At 40.6% G+C, this 15231-nt stretch overlaps 1 protein-coding gene across 4 annotated transcripts in view; it reads left to right on the top strand.

The window, feature by feature from the left end:
• CDKAL1 (CDKAL1 threonylcarbamoyladenosine tRNA methylthiotransferase) overlaps positions 1-15231 on the top strand; it is a 665249-nt gene that overhangs the window by 117949 nt on the left and 532069 nt on the right. For all 4 annotated transcript variants that reach the window (XM_074985893.1, XM_074985894.1, XM_074985890.1 and 1 more), the window contains one exon: positions 3495-3579. In XM_074985893.1, coding sequence (XP_074841994.1) covers positions 3495-3579 — 85 coding nt within the window. The remainder of the gene's footprint in view (positions 1-3494; positions 3580-15231) is intronic.

Below are 15231 nucleotides of genomic sequence, written 5' to 3'. Positions count from 1 at the left end.
AAATATTTTGTAAGCTAGAAGCTCTTGGAATTTTATGAAAGGTTGTTTATATTATCCTGAATGTGAATGTGTTTTTACTTCAGTAACTAATAATTATTTCCAGTCTATTAACTGATAGGGTAAATATTTGCTGCTGGGATATTTGATTAAGCCTTCACAGATCATAAGCAAGCAAAGAAACAAAAAACAAATTAAATAACTCCACCCAGATCATTGTTACAGTCCAGTGTTCCCTGTAAACTGAGAGTTTGCACTGGGGCCCAGGAGAGATTCAGGTGCCATCCAGCTGATTAGCACACTGCCCACAGCCCACATGCGTTTTTATTGGTGATGCACATTAACACGTGATTTGGTGTACATAACAATATGTATTCCATCCAGTGATGGAAATAATTAGTGGGAACACTGTTATTATCCCTTTAGAGGTGACCTTGAATGGATTAGATTATGCTGGAGCCATTTGTTCAGCTCCTTGGAATATGTATTTGAACCTGAAAAGGATTTTAATCTCCCAGAATAAAACGAAAAAGCAGTCCTGTAGCACTTTAAAGACTAACAAAATGAGTTATTAGGTGATGATCTTTTGTTGGATGGACCCATTTCTTCAGATCTGAAAATTCAAACAGAAGTGGGTCTGTTCCATGAAAGTTTATTCACCTAATAAATTATTTTGTTAGTCTTTAAAGTACGACAGGACTGCTTTTTTTGTTTTCTGAAGATACAGACCAACATGGCTACGTCCCAGAATAAGTTAGCTAAGGAAGCTATGTTAATAACGCTGATTAAAATAAAAACCTCTCCTGAACACTTAAGCTACTTAGTGCCTATTTTATGTATCATTTGCATTTTGGCTTCTTCCTGTGGTTGGATGAGTGACAGTTAACTTAACAGTGGAATAATTCTGTGTAGTCAAAGACAAGATGTGCAGATACCTACATATATATGGAGCTTGAGATTGTCTTATATGTAGCTATGTGAATGAGGAGTCTCATATATGGACAGGTAAATACAGGTACAGTAAATCCTCCATTTAATGGACCCTGATATAATGGACTTTGGAAATCACAGAGGCTTTCTGCCAGCCCCCTCCCCGCCCGAATACATGTTGGAAACTTACCAGAGCTCCTGCCGCCACTTCGGCAGCTGGGGCCAAGAGGGCCAGACGCGGTAGGGGTGTGGGTGTGGGTGGGGAGAGAGGCTCAAGGGCTCTCCTTCTCCAGCCCTGTGTTCATGAACTATCTCGGCGCCCAGCTGCCACTGCCTGCAATGGCACTGAGCAGCAGCCATGGTGTCGGAGGCTGCTGCCCACTGGCAGGCTGGGGCAGGCCATGCTCTACTTTCACACAGATGGCTTGGAGTCCGATGCTGAAGGAGCCGCAGCGCTGAGAGCTGTTAGAGGAGCCAGGCAGTATTCAGCTCCTCTCCTGGTAATTGGGAGAGGGAATGGAGGTGTGAGGGGAGGAGGGGCAGAGGACAGGAGTGAGTGATGGTCTGGGTAGGCCAGTGCATCATCATACAGTATAACCATTCGTATAGAACGGAACGGACTTTCAGCATTAACAAATACCCCTTCCCCCTATTAACCCATTACATCAAGGGTTTACTGTATAATATGTGGGCACATACTATTAAAATTATTGCAGTCTTCAACTTCTATTTTTTCCTTTCATGAGCTGCCAGTCACTTAAATTAGGTAATCTAAAAACTACATTTTTACATAGAACAGTTTTGCTGCATTTATTACTTGTATCAATTTAAATCCTTTCATAATACTTCATTTTGCTCAAGATTTGCTAAAAGCTAGTGCCATAAGCTTTCTGTGCATAATCTCATGACTGATACCACTGTAAGCTATCCTGATTAGTGCCAGAACATTGGAAATGTGAAATGTTCTTCTGATACTCCCTAGGTCTTGCTCAAGGACTTTCTTTAAATAAATTAAGTGTTACTCTCCTTGGAAAGTGACCACATATCACTTGGTTTCTGTGGTATTTGCCAATCAGTTGAAAATCAGAAGGAGGGAAAACATTAATCGGGTATAATTTGGAAACTAATTTCTTAGAAATACAGTGTATTTTGTTTCCTGTATTTGTTTGGAAGGCTGTATTTTATCTTAGATGACAAGCTAATTCTCCTTAATTAAAGTTTATTTAAAATCATCATTTTAATTGGAGAGTAAAAATGCTGTGTTTGTGTCACATGGTAAAGTGTCTCTAAGGATAACTTCATGATCCTCCACAATTAATGTGTTTAGCTATCACAACTTTGTAAAGAAATTTAGCTCTGAGCTGAAAGCTATTGACATAACTAAAAGTATGCTCTTAAACCTTTAATCTAAAAACTGCTGAATCCTGGATAAAATAGTTAAAATGTAGCCAATGCTAATGATCAGTGGATTTTTTTTCTAAATAACTCAATCTGATTTTCTTTATACAGTAAATATTATTTATGCTTCTTGGGCCTCAGTTGTTTACTTTATAGAAATGTTACATTACACAATAAAATTGAGTTGACCACCCTTGCCTCACATGCCACTTGTTTACATTTTCAAACAAATACTTTCCTGTTTTCTCTTGTGTTGCCCTCATGCACAGGAAGTGCTTCCAACAAACGTGCAAAAATGACCTCATTGTCTGGCTTTGACTACCTCTTTTAAACTCCCCTCTGTTGAGAGTCCTACAAAAATATTGGCAGTGGTTAGGTAGATGATGTACCTAACGACATGACCATGAAATGGACCACGAAATGTGGTCGGTCTCTCTCTCTCTCTCTTCCCCCCACCTCCCTGTGAGATTTGGTCTTTTTTGCGGGCATTTACCAGGGCTATACAGACTTCATGGACGAGAGGTCATTGCCCAAATTAGGGGACTTGACATGATAGAATTATAGAGAGGTAGGGGGTTGCCACCCATACTTCTGTGCTGCCTTCAAAGTTGGACAGCCACAGAGCCGGTAGCTGTTGGCCAGGTACCCAGCTGTGAAAGCAGTGTTACACCAGCAACAGCACAGAAGGAAGGATGAGAGTAGGGATATGCCAGCAGCAGCACAGAAATAATGGTAGCAGTATTACAACCCTCCCCACAATAAACTGGTGACCAATTCACAACTCCTTTTTCATTCACAATGTCTACAATTACAACACTTTGAAATTTCAGATTTAAATAGCGAAAATCATGAAATTTATGATTTTTTAACATCCTATGATTGTGAAATTGTCCATAATGGATCATGAATTTAGTAGGGTCCTATAATAGTGTTCGGTTTCATGACTGCACATCTAGGTGTTACTGTATTCCAATTAACAAGAGTAGAAGTGTGCTTTCATAAACAATGTTCATGACATTTCCAAAATTATATTTAAGGCTTAATTATTGAAACCTTATAAGAATAGTTTGCTTCTTAACAAAAGGTTAAATCTAATCTCTTCAGTGTGTTAAATTCCAAGTTCGAGCTGTAATTCTTTAATGCAACTTTCTATCTCTTCTCTCTTCTAGAAAATGCTGCAGAAGCAGATTTGTGGCTTTTGAACAGTTGTACAGTAAAAAGTCCAGCTGAAGACCACTTCAGAAACTCAATTAAGTAAGTTGGAATGCTTTTCCTCCCAAAGAAGCCCAATAATATTTATCAGTGAGAAGTACTTGATTTTAAAGTGTATCTATTTTCTATCAAAAATTAAATGCTCCCTAATGCAGAGTGGAGCAGAAATGTGAGTTTGAATTTTCCTATGATCTTCACTCATCTAGCTAGATTTGAGAATGGTAATATGGTTATTTTATAATAGCTGTTTTGGGGATTTGTACATGTTTAATAGTACGCCCAATGAGGGGTTACAACCCTCCTGTTACTATGTAATCCAGAAGTTTCCATATTATTTTTAAGAGAGGTTTTACAGCAGCGATTAACAACCTGGGCTAGTGAGTGGGTTGCATGAAATGCTCTACTCCATATCTGTGAGCCACAAAATGTTGTAACCAAGACAATCTCCCAGGAGAGGGTAGTTTTGCTCACTGCGCTTGCCAACATAGAATTTGAGGCGGTGCTTTGATTGGAGGCAGTGAGAGTGCACGTATCTCATGGTCCACTTGTGTACACTCAGCGTGCACCTTGTTTCATGTGCCCTTACTTTAAGTGCACGTCTCTTCAGTAACACCAGCCAGGGTGGGGGAGGGAGAGGGCGAAACACCAGTGTGGCCAGAAACCAGCATAATCTGGCAACTGTGTACATGGGCAATGATTAAAAAAAGTCACACAGGATACACATAGAACCTGCAGTTGCCTACTGCTGTTTTATAGTATTTTCTTAAATAATTAACTATATATTCCAGAAAGTGCTGTGAACGATTAATCCCTGTCCTCTACCTCATATATTTAAAAATTACCATCAGTGGGTCCTTTCAGTTAATTAACAAATGTGTGCTGCAAAATATTTAGAACTGTAAATCTTTGTAATATTTGCATGCAGAGATGACACATGGTAGGTTATGCTGGGCCATGTACCCTCCCAGATTAGCTGTTTGGCTTGTACTGAACATGGTCTCACAGACTAAGCATGATCAATAACATTGCTGAGGCCAGGTTTCTTCAGTCTGCACTGCAGCTATTAGCAGGAACGTCTTTGCTTACATGTAATTGTTATTAAAAAGGGTGAGCTGTGGATTTGGCTTCACAGACTGCAGGGGTAGGGAACCCCCAGCGCATGGTCCAGATGTGGACTGCAGCTTGCCTGGATCCAGACTCTGAGGCTCGGGCTTACCCTCCCCAACATCCAGCTTGTGGCGGGGTGGGATGTGGGGAGTCCCAAGCCTCGTGGGTCAGTTCAGGCAAGCTGGGTCTGGATTCACCCCATGGGCTCTACCTAGGATGAGAGGATACAGGAAGCGGCTCTCGGCAGAGGGAACAGAAGGATAGGTCTGACTGCAGAGAGGCTACAGACACAATTCTTATTGGCTGGAATTCTGGACAATAAGAGCAGCGGGGAGCAGTGCCTGGCAGTGGCAGGTGAAAAAGCTTTCTGGAGAGGCTTTCCTCTGCTGCTCCTCTTTCCCTAGCTGGGGGGTAAAGATTGGCAGCTATGGTGTATGGAGGTAAGCACCTCCACCCTAGCCCACCCATTCTCTTGCCCAGGCCCCACTACCCTACTTCTGCACCTTCTCCTTCGCAGACCCTCACCCTCAGTCTGTTCCTACATCCTCCCTCCTGCCCAGCCCCATCACCTCCAACCTGCTCTTGAACCTCCTCCCCCACTTATGTGCCTTACTTCCACCCAGATCTCCCAGCCCGCTCCTTTACCCTCTTCCCACTCAGACTGCCCATTCCTGCAAGAGACCCACACCTTCAGTCTCTTCCTGCACCCTCCATCCTGCCAAGGCCCCTCACCTCCAGCCCGCTCTTCAACCCTGTCCACTGCTGCCCCCAGCCCACTTATGTACCTTACCTTCACCTAGATCCCTCAGCTGGAGCCCACTCCTGCACCTTCCTTCCCACCCAGACTGACTATCATTAGCCTGTTCCTACACCCACTTTTCTGCCCAGACCCCACAGTTGCTCCCCAGCAGTCCCCTCACACACACTAAACCCTGAGCTCCCTTATTTTTCGTCTCACCCTGGACTCCTAGAAGAGTTAATGTGGCCTGGAGGAAGCTCAGATTCCTCTTCTCCACCTTTCTGCCCATAGTGCTGGAGTGTGAGGGGAGTGAGGTGTCAGGGGCCACATCAGACTTTTTGCTTTTCACTTTTGGGTGTCCCCCTACTGATTTTTTTCTGTGGGTCAGTGGCCCGCAACCCGAAAAAGGTTCCCCACCTGCCATACAGATCTACAGCGGTACTGGTGCAGCTGTTTCACAGTATCACGTGAGGTGAAGTGAAGATACTGTTCTCCCAAGCTCATGGGAAACCTTCTTCCTTTTGAACAGGTGGCAGTTATTAGATGGTAGACACTTTTTTCCTTTTAATATAAGTGTTTATGCTGGGGCTTAGGACCGTAGAACTGCATCAATCAGGGATATGAAAAATACATATTCCTGAATGAAGAAGCAGTCCAGGAGGACTTTAAAGAGTGACAGAATGATTTATTAGGTGATGAGCTTTCGTGGGACAGACCCACTTCTTCGGATCTGAAGAAGTGGGTCTGTCCCACGAAAGCTCACCACCTAATAAATTATTCTGTTAGTCTTTAAAGTGCTTTTGGACTGCTTTTTTGTTTTGATAGTATACAGACTAGTATGGCTTTCTGTCGGTTAATATTCTTGAATGATGTGGTTATGCATATATGGGTTTGTAATGTAGATCTGGCCTGAGTGTACTGTAGTTAAAACTGAACTAGTCTTAAACTTCATAGTGGTGTTATAGGTGTGTTGATCTCAGGATAAGGTCTAGCCTGGGAGTTTAAATTCCTTGCCTTTGCTAGATACTTAAAACCAGGAACTGGATTTATAGTTTATTACAACAGTCTGTAACTTAAACCCCAGCCTTCAGCCTTTTTTCCCCTTCCACTGGAGAAGAGTTAATAAATCACTTCACATTGAATGATTCCTTTAAATATGTGTTAACTACTTAAACTAAATGTTCTGCTCTGCCTTGTATTTAGGTGTCACAGTGCAGTTTCACAGATCTGATGAAGAGCTCTGTGTAAGCTCTAAAGCTTGTCTCTGTCAGTAACAAATGTTGGTCCAATGAAAGATAGTAACTTGCTTGCTTTGTCTCTTTATTCCTCTGAAAGACTTCTTATTTTAATTTATAACAGTTGGTGATGCAGAAAAAGTAGTTTGTGGTGGCAGACTTGTTACCTTATGAGTTCAGAAAAAGTATAGTTTTGGTAAGAGTAAGTGGAAATCCTGAACAGTGACAGTTATGGTGTGTCCAGCATAAACACAAATTATTGTCCTCTATTACTCACAGATTTACTTTTAGTAAACACTATGTGGCTGCTTAGGCAATGATTTTGTGACAAGTAACTGACTGACTGATTTTTGAAAATCCTTTTGGCAAGAAATGCCTAATTCTTACAAACAGCTCACGTATTTGAGAGGAGATAGAGGGACCTGTATTGAAACTCTCTGCTGGCAGTGGTAGCTTCCCAGTGATACAGCTTGAAATACAAACAATTGGCCTATAGATGGAACAATTAAAATTAAAAAAAAAAAAAATTCTCCTGCACTCAACAGAAAAGTTCATTTCCTGGTTGCCAACATTGCATGCTGCAAAGACTTTAGCTTTTTGTGTTACTTGGAAGAGTTCAGTTTCTAAAATGTAATTAGTGTGCTTTGGGTAATAATCATGCATTGGTAAACTAAACTGATGAAAGGATTGTCAGAGTTTAGGATACCTACACCTGTTACCTTCCCCCCACCTCTGTGATCCAGTACCCGTGTTCCTAGCCATCACCTGCCTCTGAGCAGGGCCCTTGGTCTTACTCCTATCTGACCAGAGAGTGTTAAGACTTCACAGTCCTCTTACACTGTGATGTCGTCAGTGTGCCAGCGTGTCTAAAGGCCAGCAGTTTGCTTTGCTTTCTCTTTGGTGGCCTTGAAAAGTCTATTATCAGCAATTACAAGTTACCACACTGTGTCATTTTACCATCAGGAAAAAAGTCATGTTAGCTGAGTTCTAGTTTAGCTAGTTTGTTATTCTCTGAAGCTATAATGATCATCAAAAGGCTTCCTCTTTCTGAACTGTTAAGAAAATTATTCATTAAATGGCATTTCATCTTATTGTGGGGATTTTTTCATCTCACACTGTTATCTCAGGAGTTTTAAAATAAGTAATGAAAACTATCAGCCTCTATTAATATTTTCAAATGCTGAAAGTTAATTCTGTGAAGTCAGTTTCACAATATAGTTATTGTTGACCCTACTGACACAAGTGAAAGAGTACTTCTCTGAATGCTTAGTAAGAAACATTGCCCAGCAAAGCCATTAATCAGATTATAAAGAAAGTAAGCCAATTATGTTGACACATTTTTGGAATTCATTCAGTTTATTGATTTGCGTGGTCTTTTGGATATTTAGGTTGTAGATTGTAAAGAACAGACCATTTTTGAGTTACTTGAATAGCATATAAAAGATTGCAATAGTCATACATTTCCAGTGAGGACTTGCATTCCTACAAAGAAAGGGATAACAATTTTATTTTTTGTGAAGGATCCATTTATCAGTCTGTGATAAGTTCACCTTCTGTGCTGCTGTCTGGAGCAGTTGTTGGATGCAATCAAAAGTGCAGCCTCTGGAACACTTCACATGTTCTTAATCCCCTTCACAGGAGAGCCACAGTTGAACTGAACTTTTTAAAGTATTAAATAGACTTAGGTCACAGTTTTCAAATGTTGGTGTTTTAAATTAATCCTCTGAATCAACCTTTAGGCATCTAAATAAATGGTCTATTCTTCAGAGATACTGAGCTCTTACAGTTCTCAGTGATTTCAAGTACATGTTGTAGGTGCTCAGTACATCTGAAAATCAAGGCAGTACGTTTTGTAATATGGATATTAAGAACATAATATTCAAGATTAGATACATGCAAAGTATGTGAACAATTGTGCATAATTTGGGCAAATGTTCAGAATAGTGGCCTATTGCTGCCATACTTTTGTGTATTTTTGCACATGTGCTGTTTTGAAACTCAAGATGTTACATTTTTGGGTGTTAAGCATTGTATCAAGTGCCTTACCATCTCGCACTGGGTTTTAGTTGTCCTCTATTATGTCTGTTTTTGTCAGGATGGGTATGACAGAAAAGATTTTTAAAATGCAATGTTTAAAAAGGCTTTGTAAAATGTTAACTAAAATGTGTGCTTGCCTTTTGTAGTTTTCAGAAGTTGTTTATATCCAAACAGAATTAAAATTACTGTGCCATAATGTCCCAGATGATGTTTGTTTTTTCTTAAATGCATTCAGATAAAGGCTTGACTGAAGTAATTTCACCTTGCTTGAAAGCAGGCAGTGCTAACAGGTTGTGGTAGGTAGTTGATGAATACCACATATCTATGTTATAACTGTCAAGCCTTTCTGTGTTTTTTTAGAAGAGAGAACTTGAAAGTAATTGACATACTTTTGGTGTTCTTTTTATTCCAGAGAACCAGACATTGTATCTAATATAATCTCTGTATATAATCTGTCATTCCTAGGAGCTATCAGATATCATCTGAACGCACAGAGAATTTTCTTCTGCCACCCAAACTAATGCTGTCAGTGGTTTGTTTTATTTTTATCCTATAATCTGACAACTCAATTAATTACAATTCAAAGACATTTCAGGAAATGGATTTTTTTCCTCACAGACCATTGCTGTCTTGTGTCATCTGCTGATAAGGCCCAATAAAGCAGGATAAGGACTCCGTGTTTGTCATGGAAGTCATGGATTTCGTGACTTCTGCAGCGGCTGGTATGCCTGGTGCAGAGCCCTCCTGTGGAGCTTAGGCAGCCACCAGGCTAGCTGCATAAGCCACAGCTATGGTAGTCGCAGGGTCCCTGTCCTCCAGCACCAGGAGTTTGTGTGACTCAGGGCTGTAGTTGGGGTGTGGGTGCTGCTTGCCTGCGGGTGCTCCCTAGAAGGGAGACTGGAATTCCCCTCTCTCATCTACTAGATCCATGTGCTGCCTCCACCTGCAGGCACCACCCTGCAGCTCCTGTTGACCATGGTTCCCCATCTGTGGGAGCTGCAGAATCAGGGCTTGGGAAGGAACAGACCCAGCATGTAAAGTAACAAACTGCAGGTCTTGGCTTCCCAGCAGCAGGGTAGGGAGCCTGCCCAAGCCAAAACAACCTCCCCACAAAACCCCAACCCCAGCACCCGCAGCGTCCCCAGGGCTGCCCCTCCAACTTTCATCACCTTCTTCCCCAAGTTTTAGTTTGGGATATATAATAAAATCCAGGGACAGGTCACAGGCTGTGAATTTTTGTTTACCGACTGACGTGTGCATAACTTTTACTAAAAACAGCCATGACTAGAACATAGACTTTAGATGGCTTAGCTTGCCAGACTGGGACAAATCATTTTATAGACTAGAGTTTGTCGGATTAGAGACAGTCCCCGTGTTTGACTAACGGTCTAGAGCCAGGGTGAGCAAACTTTTTACGTTGGGCCCCACTTTTCGTACCCTCTACACCTGTCTAGTGCAATCATAACTGATGGAAATTTCAGTTATGTTTGTACAAAAAAAAAACCCTTTTGGAATGTGTAAGAAAATAAGTCTGTAGAATTTAAAAACTTTATTAATGTATGTAAATGTGAATACACATAGATAAAAACAGTAACATGTGTCGACATTTTAATGAAATGGATGAGCCTGACACATAGCAGCCAATCATACAGCTCCCTCCCCTTTGTAATTTCATGCCCTCCAAGGGGATCCACCCCCACTTTGCTCACCCCTGGGCTAGAGGTAGCCTACCATAGTCTACACTGTTCTTTGGTCAATGATTTTGGAATGAAAGTTAGGCAGTTCAGAGTAAAATCTGAACTTATCCTTAATTACACTTGTGTATGGCATCTCATATCACTTATTTTCCTGCTGCCGATCCTGGAGCTGTATCTGGATATTCTGTCTTCTGGCTATCACTTTGGCTATGGTTACGCTAGAAGCATCTGTTGACAGACATTTCTGTTTGAAGAGATGTTCCGACAAAACGTGTATCAACAGAATGTGGCCATACACTAAAGCAGATTGAAAGGTCAATCCACTTTGTCCATGGAGCAGACGGACTGCCCGGCTTCTCTCTCGACAAAACAGCCAACCAGAAGCACAGCAGACTAAGCTGTCCAGTGTCCTGGAAGTCCTGTTTATTGACAGAAGGTCTCCCAGAGCATCCACACAACTTTTTTGTTGACATCATCTGTCGACAAAGGCACTCGTCCTCATCTGGGAGAAGCAGAAGGTTGTTGACAGAAGTGCCAAGATTTGTTGACAGGCTGTCGACAAAATGCATTTTGTGTGTGAACCTTCTGCAAGTTTTGTTGGCAGAATTCTGGTTTTGTGAAAAAGAAATTTGCTAATGTAGCCGCAGCCTTTGACAACTATTTTGGTGGGAAAATGGGTCAGAACTAATGTTGTTGGTATTTTGTCTCCATCATTAAAAAGTCTTTTAAAAATCTTGTGTTCCTTGAGGAGCTTTCTCTTATAGAGTGATGCTTGATTGTATGTCTTCTCAGAAGGTTACTTGTATTTCTAAATCAAAACCAGAAAATAGTTTAGGATGTTCTGTTCCTATGAGAAATTGAGTGTAGTCTTTCCCTCCTTATCTTTTTTCTGCTTAGACTATCAGGTCTGTTCTGGATTGGCTGCAGCATTACTCTTTTTTTTAGTGCACTTTAGAGCAGTTTGTAATAACGATATTGACATAAATATATAGGAATGGTAAATGTTCAGAAGAGATCTGATCTTGCATCTTATAAAGTCCACTTAATTTTGTTTAGAATGTAAAATTAAGGGTGCCATTTAAAGGTGACCTAGAAAGATTTTATAAAACAAAATTTGAGCCCTTATTTTATTTTAATATAATTTATAAAAAAAGACTAATGTCCTGTCTTTGCTGCTTTTTTCTTAAATGAAGGCACCCGTGAGCAATTTTAAGGAGAAGTCTAAGGGTGTGTCTACATTACCACCTTCCTTCAATGGAAGGATGGTAACGAGGCTGTTCGGAGTTTGCTAATGAAGTGCTGCCGTGCATAGGCAGCACTTCATTAAGCAGATTCCACCCCCCCTCTCCCTGACGGCAACTCTGAAGTTTTAAACTTCGAAGTACCAGCACATGTCTAGTCCTTCTGGAGTAAGGGGACTTCGAAGATGCCCCGGCACTTCGAAGTACCAGCGGGTGCGCCACAGCTAGATGCGTGCTGGTACTTTGAAGTTCAAAACTTCAGAGTTGCCACGGAGGGGAATTTGCTTAATGAAGTGCTGCCTATGCATGGCAGCACTTCATTAGCAAACTCCAAACAGCCTCATTACCATCCTTCCTTCGAAGTCAGGTGGTAATGTAGACACAGCCTAACATAAATTAAGGCTCACTTGTTCTGCTGTTCACCTCTTGACTCGCAGGCCTTCCTTGTCCATCATAATGAAACAAGGGCACATACCCATCTGTTATACTTTATAGATCACATTTAATACTCTTTGCATTTAAATCATCTGCATGCAAATAGGAAAAAGTAAATATTAAAATATTTTTTCGGAGGAACTCGTACACTTTTTTTGTGCTTCCACATGAAGGAAATAAAGGAACTACAAAGGAAATGAAACAAACTATCAGATGAGTCTCTCAGTCATATACATTTATAATGCTTATTATGTTTTTATGACACCAACCATGCCCTGAACTCAATCTACAATCCAGTCAACAAATTCATAAATGAAACAAATCTCTGTACTGTCGCAGACCTAGTGAGAGCTCTCTTCTGGCACCCCATTAGCAATGCTGTGAAGGGAAGCCAAACCTGAGTACTATGGATCACTGGGGTATCTAAAGGTTATAAAGCCTTAGCAGTCTGGAAAAAATTCTATTGTGTAACTGTAGTTGGAAATAGGGAACCCAAGTATATTAGTGTTTGAGACCCAAAAAATTGTTCAGGTACAGTACATGAGAATAAACGTCTTCTGCTTGACTTCTTTACAAGTATAAGTAACTTCAGAAAAAAAACCTTCTTTCTGGTGGATGTATATTGCATATTCAATGCATACAGTTCATCTGTATACATTTCTCTGTGGCTCCACAAAGAAAGCATCACACATTGAATTACAATAGCATTAGTAATTATTTTAAACGCTTTTAAGACTATTTTCTTTTATTAATAAGTTTGGTGTAATAAATATATTTACATTTGTTTGTACAGAAAAGTGGAGAGCCTTTAGAGGAAGGAACATAATCCTTTCAGAGCTTGGTTCTTGCTTATGTTACCGCTTTCTTTAGCATAAAAGAATTATCTCCGTTGCATTTTCATATTTCATAGGGATGCACAATTGCCTTGCAGCTTAGTGTTCAGGGTAGAGATGAATGTTTACATTGATAGAACAGCTTCAAGGGTAAGTTGTGGTAATGAGTACTTAGACTTCTCATTCCCCTCCTCCCATCTTAAGGGGAAAAAAAAGTTTCTCTTCAGAAGTAATAAACATTGTTGGAGGTTTTGAAGCTGGAAAAATCTTCAGGATAAGTTGTTGGAAGGGCAGTAAATTTTAAATGTTTGTTTTAACTGAAGGTTCTGGCAATATCTTTGCCCTTTCTACCTTCTCTTTATTCTAGAAGGCCTTGTTTAAAATCCTTGTTCCTCCTCCTATTAAAGGCACAGGTGCTTCTGAATTCAGAAGGGCTTTGCCACACACCCGGGATGCCAATGAAGGGTCGGGGGTGGGGAAGCAAAGAGGGCAGTTGTTCCCTACTTTGGCAGCAGCTGGAGCTCTTGATCCCTTTGAAACTCTGTGGCCGCGCTGCTACAGCTGCACACAATTGTTAGGAAGTGGAGGTGGGGAGCCCAGTGCTGCAGTCTGGGTGGCCTTGAGGGCTGACCAGCCCCTCTTCCCAGCTTGTCCCCGGACCCATGGCAGCTGTCAGCACCACTGCCTTCACCACATTTTCTGTGGGAGAGAGAGACTCTTCCCCATGATACAGGAGTTTACCTGTATCTTTCGAGAGCACCATTGAGTCAGTTTACTGGAACCCTCATAGTGTCTCTGTATACAAAGTTTAGCTCTAAATATAGCCTAAGAAGCTTTGAAACAACTGACTAGAAGTCTTGCGTTGCTTGATGACTTATGATACATGCTTTTGTGATATAATTTACATACAGGAGTTCAATTTTTACTTCAGAACAGACTGCAGAGAACTAAGCACTTGCCCATTAATTAGCTAAAATTTTCTTTTGAAATGAAATCCATAATGTAGTATGATTTCAATATATAAAAAGTGTATTTTTTATATAATCTGTACATGTATCAGCTGCTTCTAAACACTTGAATATTCCCTTAGTTATGATAAATATCACTATGCATTAAAGATGTTTCATGCAAACTTTATGGAAAAACTTCAGATTTGTATTTTGTGCCTGAATTTCTCCATTTTCAATATCTATGATTATCCATGCTGCAGGCTATGATAATGTGAATCCTTTTAAGTATTTATGCTGTTTGTTTACCATTTGTACGTTTTTCATTTTGGACAATGAGACTAGTCTGTTTCACTGGTATGTAGCCGATTGCTAACTCGGTTCTTAAGCATCAGCAAATTACTGCTATGCCTGTGTTGCAAATGCAGCTGGAGAAAATTTATTTTAAAATAAATTTCCATTGGACCAAAAAACATCACAGAAACATTCTTGTTTGATCTTTTAAGAAGTTTGCAAAGAAAAAAAAGTTTTCATAGAACATCAGGATTGTAGATCTGCGTGTTAAATTCAGGTTTCTTATGATCTTCTTTTCAATAAACTAGGCAAGTACAATTTAGATGGGACTACTATAAGGTGGGGGCATATTTGGCTGGATAACCATTCTCAGAGAGTAGTTATTAATGGTTCGCAGTCATGCTGGAAAGGCATAACAAATGGGGTTCCACAGGGATCTGTTTTGGGAGTGGTTCTGTTGAATATCTTCACCAGCAATTTAGATATTGGCATAGACAATGTGCTTATTAAGTTTGTAGATGATACCAATGTGGGAGGGGTTGCAAGTGCTTTGAAGGATAGGGTCAGAATTCACAATGATCTGGAGAAATGGTCTGAGGTAAATAGGATGAAATTCAATAAGGAGAAGTGTAAAGTATTCTACTAAAGAAGGAACAATCAGTTTCACACAGACAGAATGGGATGTGAATATCTAGGAAGGAATATTGTAGAAAGGGATCTAGGGGTCAAAGGGGACCCCAAGCTAAAAATGAGTTAACAGTGTGATGCTGTTGCAAAAAAACCAAACATAGTTCTGGGATACATAAACAGGAGTGTTGTGAGCAAGACACAAGAAGCCATTCTTCTGCTCTACTCAGCACTCATTAGGCCTCAGTTGGAGTATTGTGTCCAGTTCTGGGCACTGCATTTCTAGAAGGTCCAGAGAAAAGCAACAAGAATGATTAAAGGTTTAGAGAACATGAATTATGAGGGAAGGCTGAAAGAACTGGGCTAGTTTAGTTTAGAAAAGAGAAGACTTGGAGGAGACATGATAGTGTTTTTCAAGTACAGTAAGGTCTCAGAATACGTGAGAGTTCCGTTCCACAAGCCCTTGCATAACCCGGATTTCGTGTAAATGGGGGTGGAGCTT

The sequence above is a fragment of the Carettochelys insculpta genome, chromosome 2, assembly GCF_033958435.1.
Source record: "Carettochelys insculpta isolate YL-2023 chromosome 2, ASM3395843v1, whole genome shotgun sequence".
Classification (NCBI taxonomy): domain Eukaryota; kingdom Metazoa; phylum Chordata; order Testudines; family Carettochelyidae; genus Carettochelys; species Carettochelys insculpta.
The sequence above is the reverse complement of the archived record's forward strand: the minus strand, read 5'-3'. Positions and strand labels throughout refer to the sequence as shown.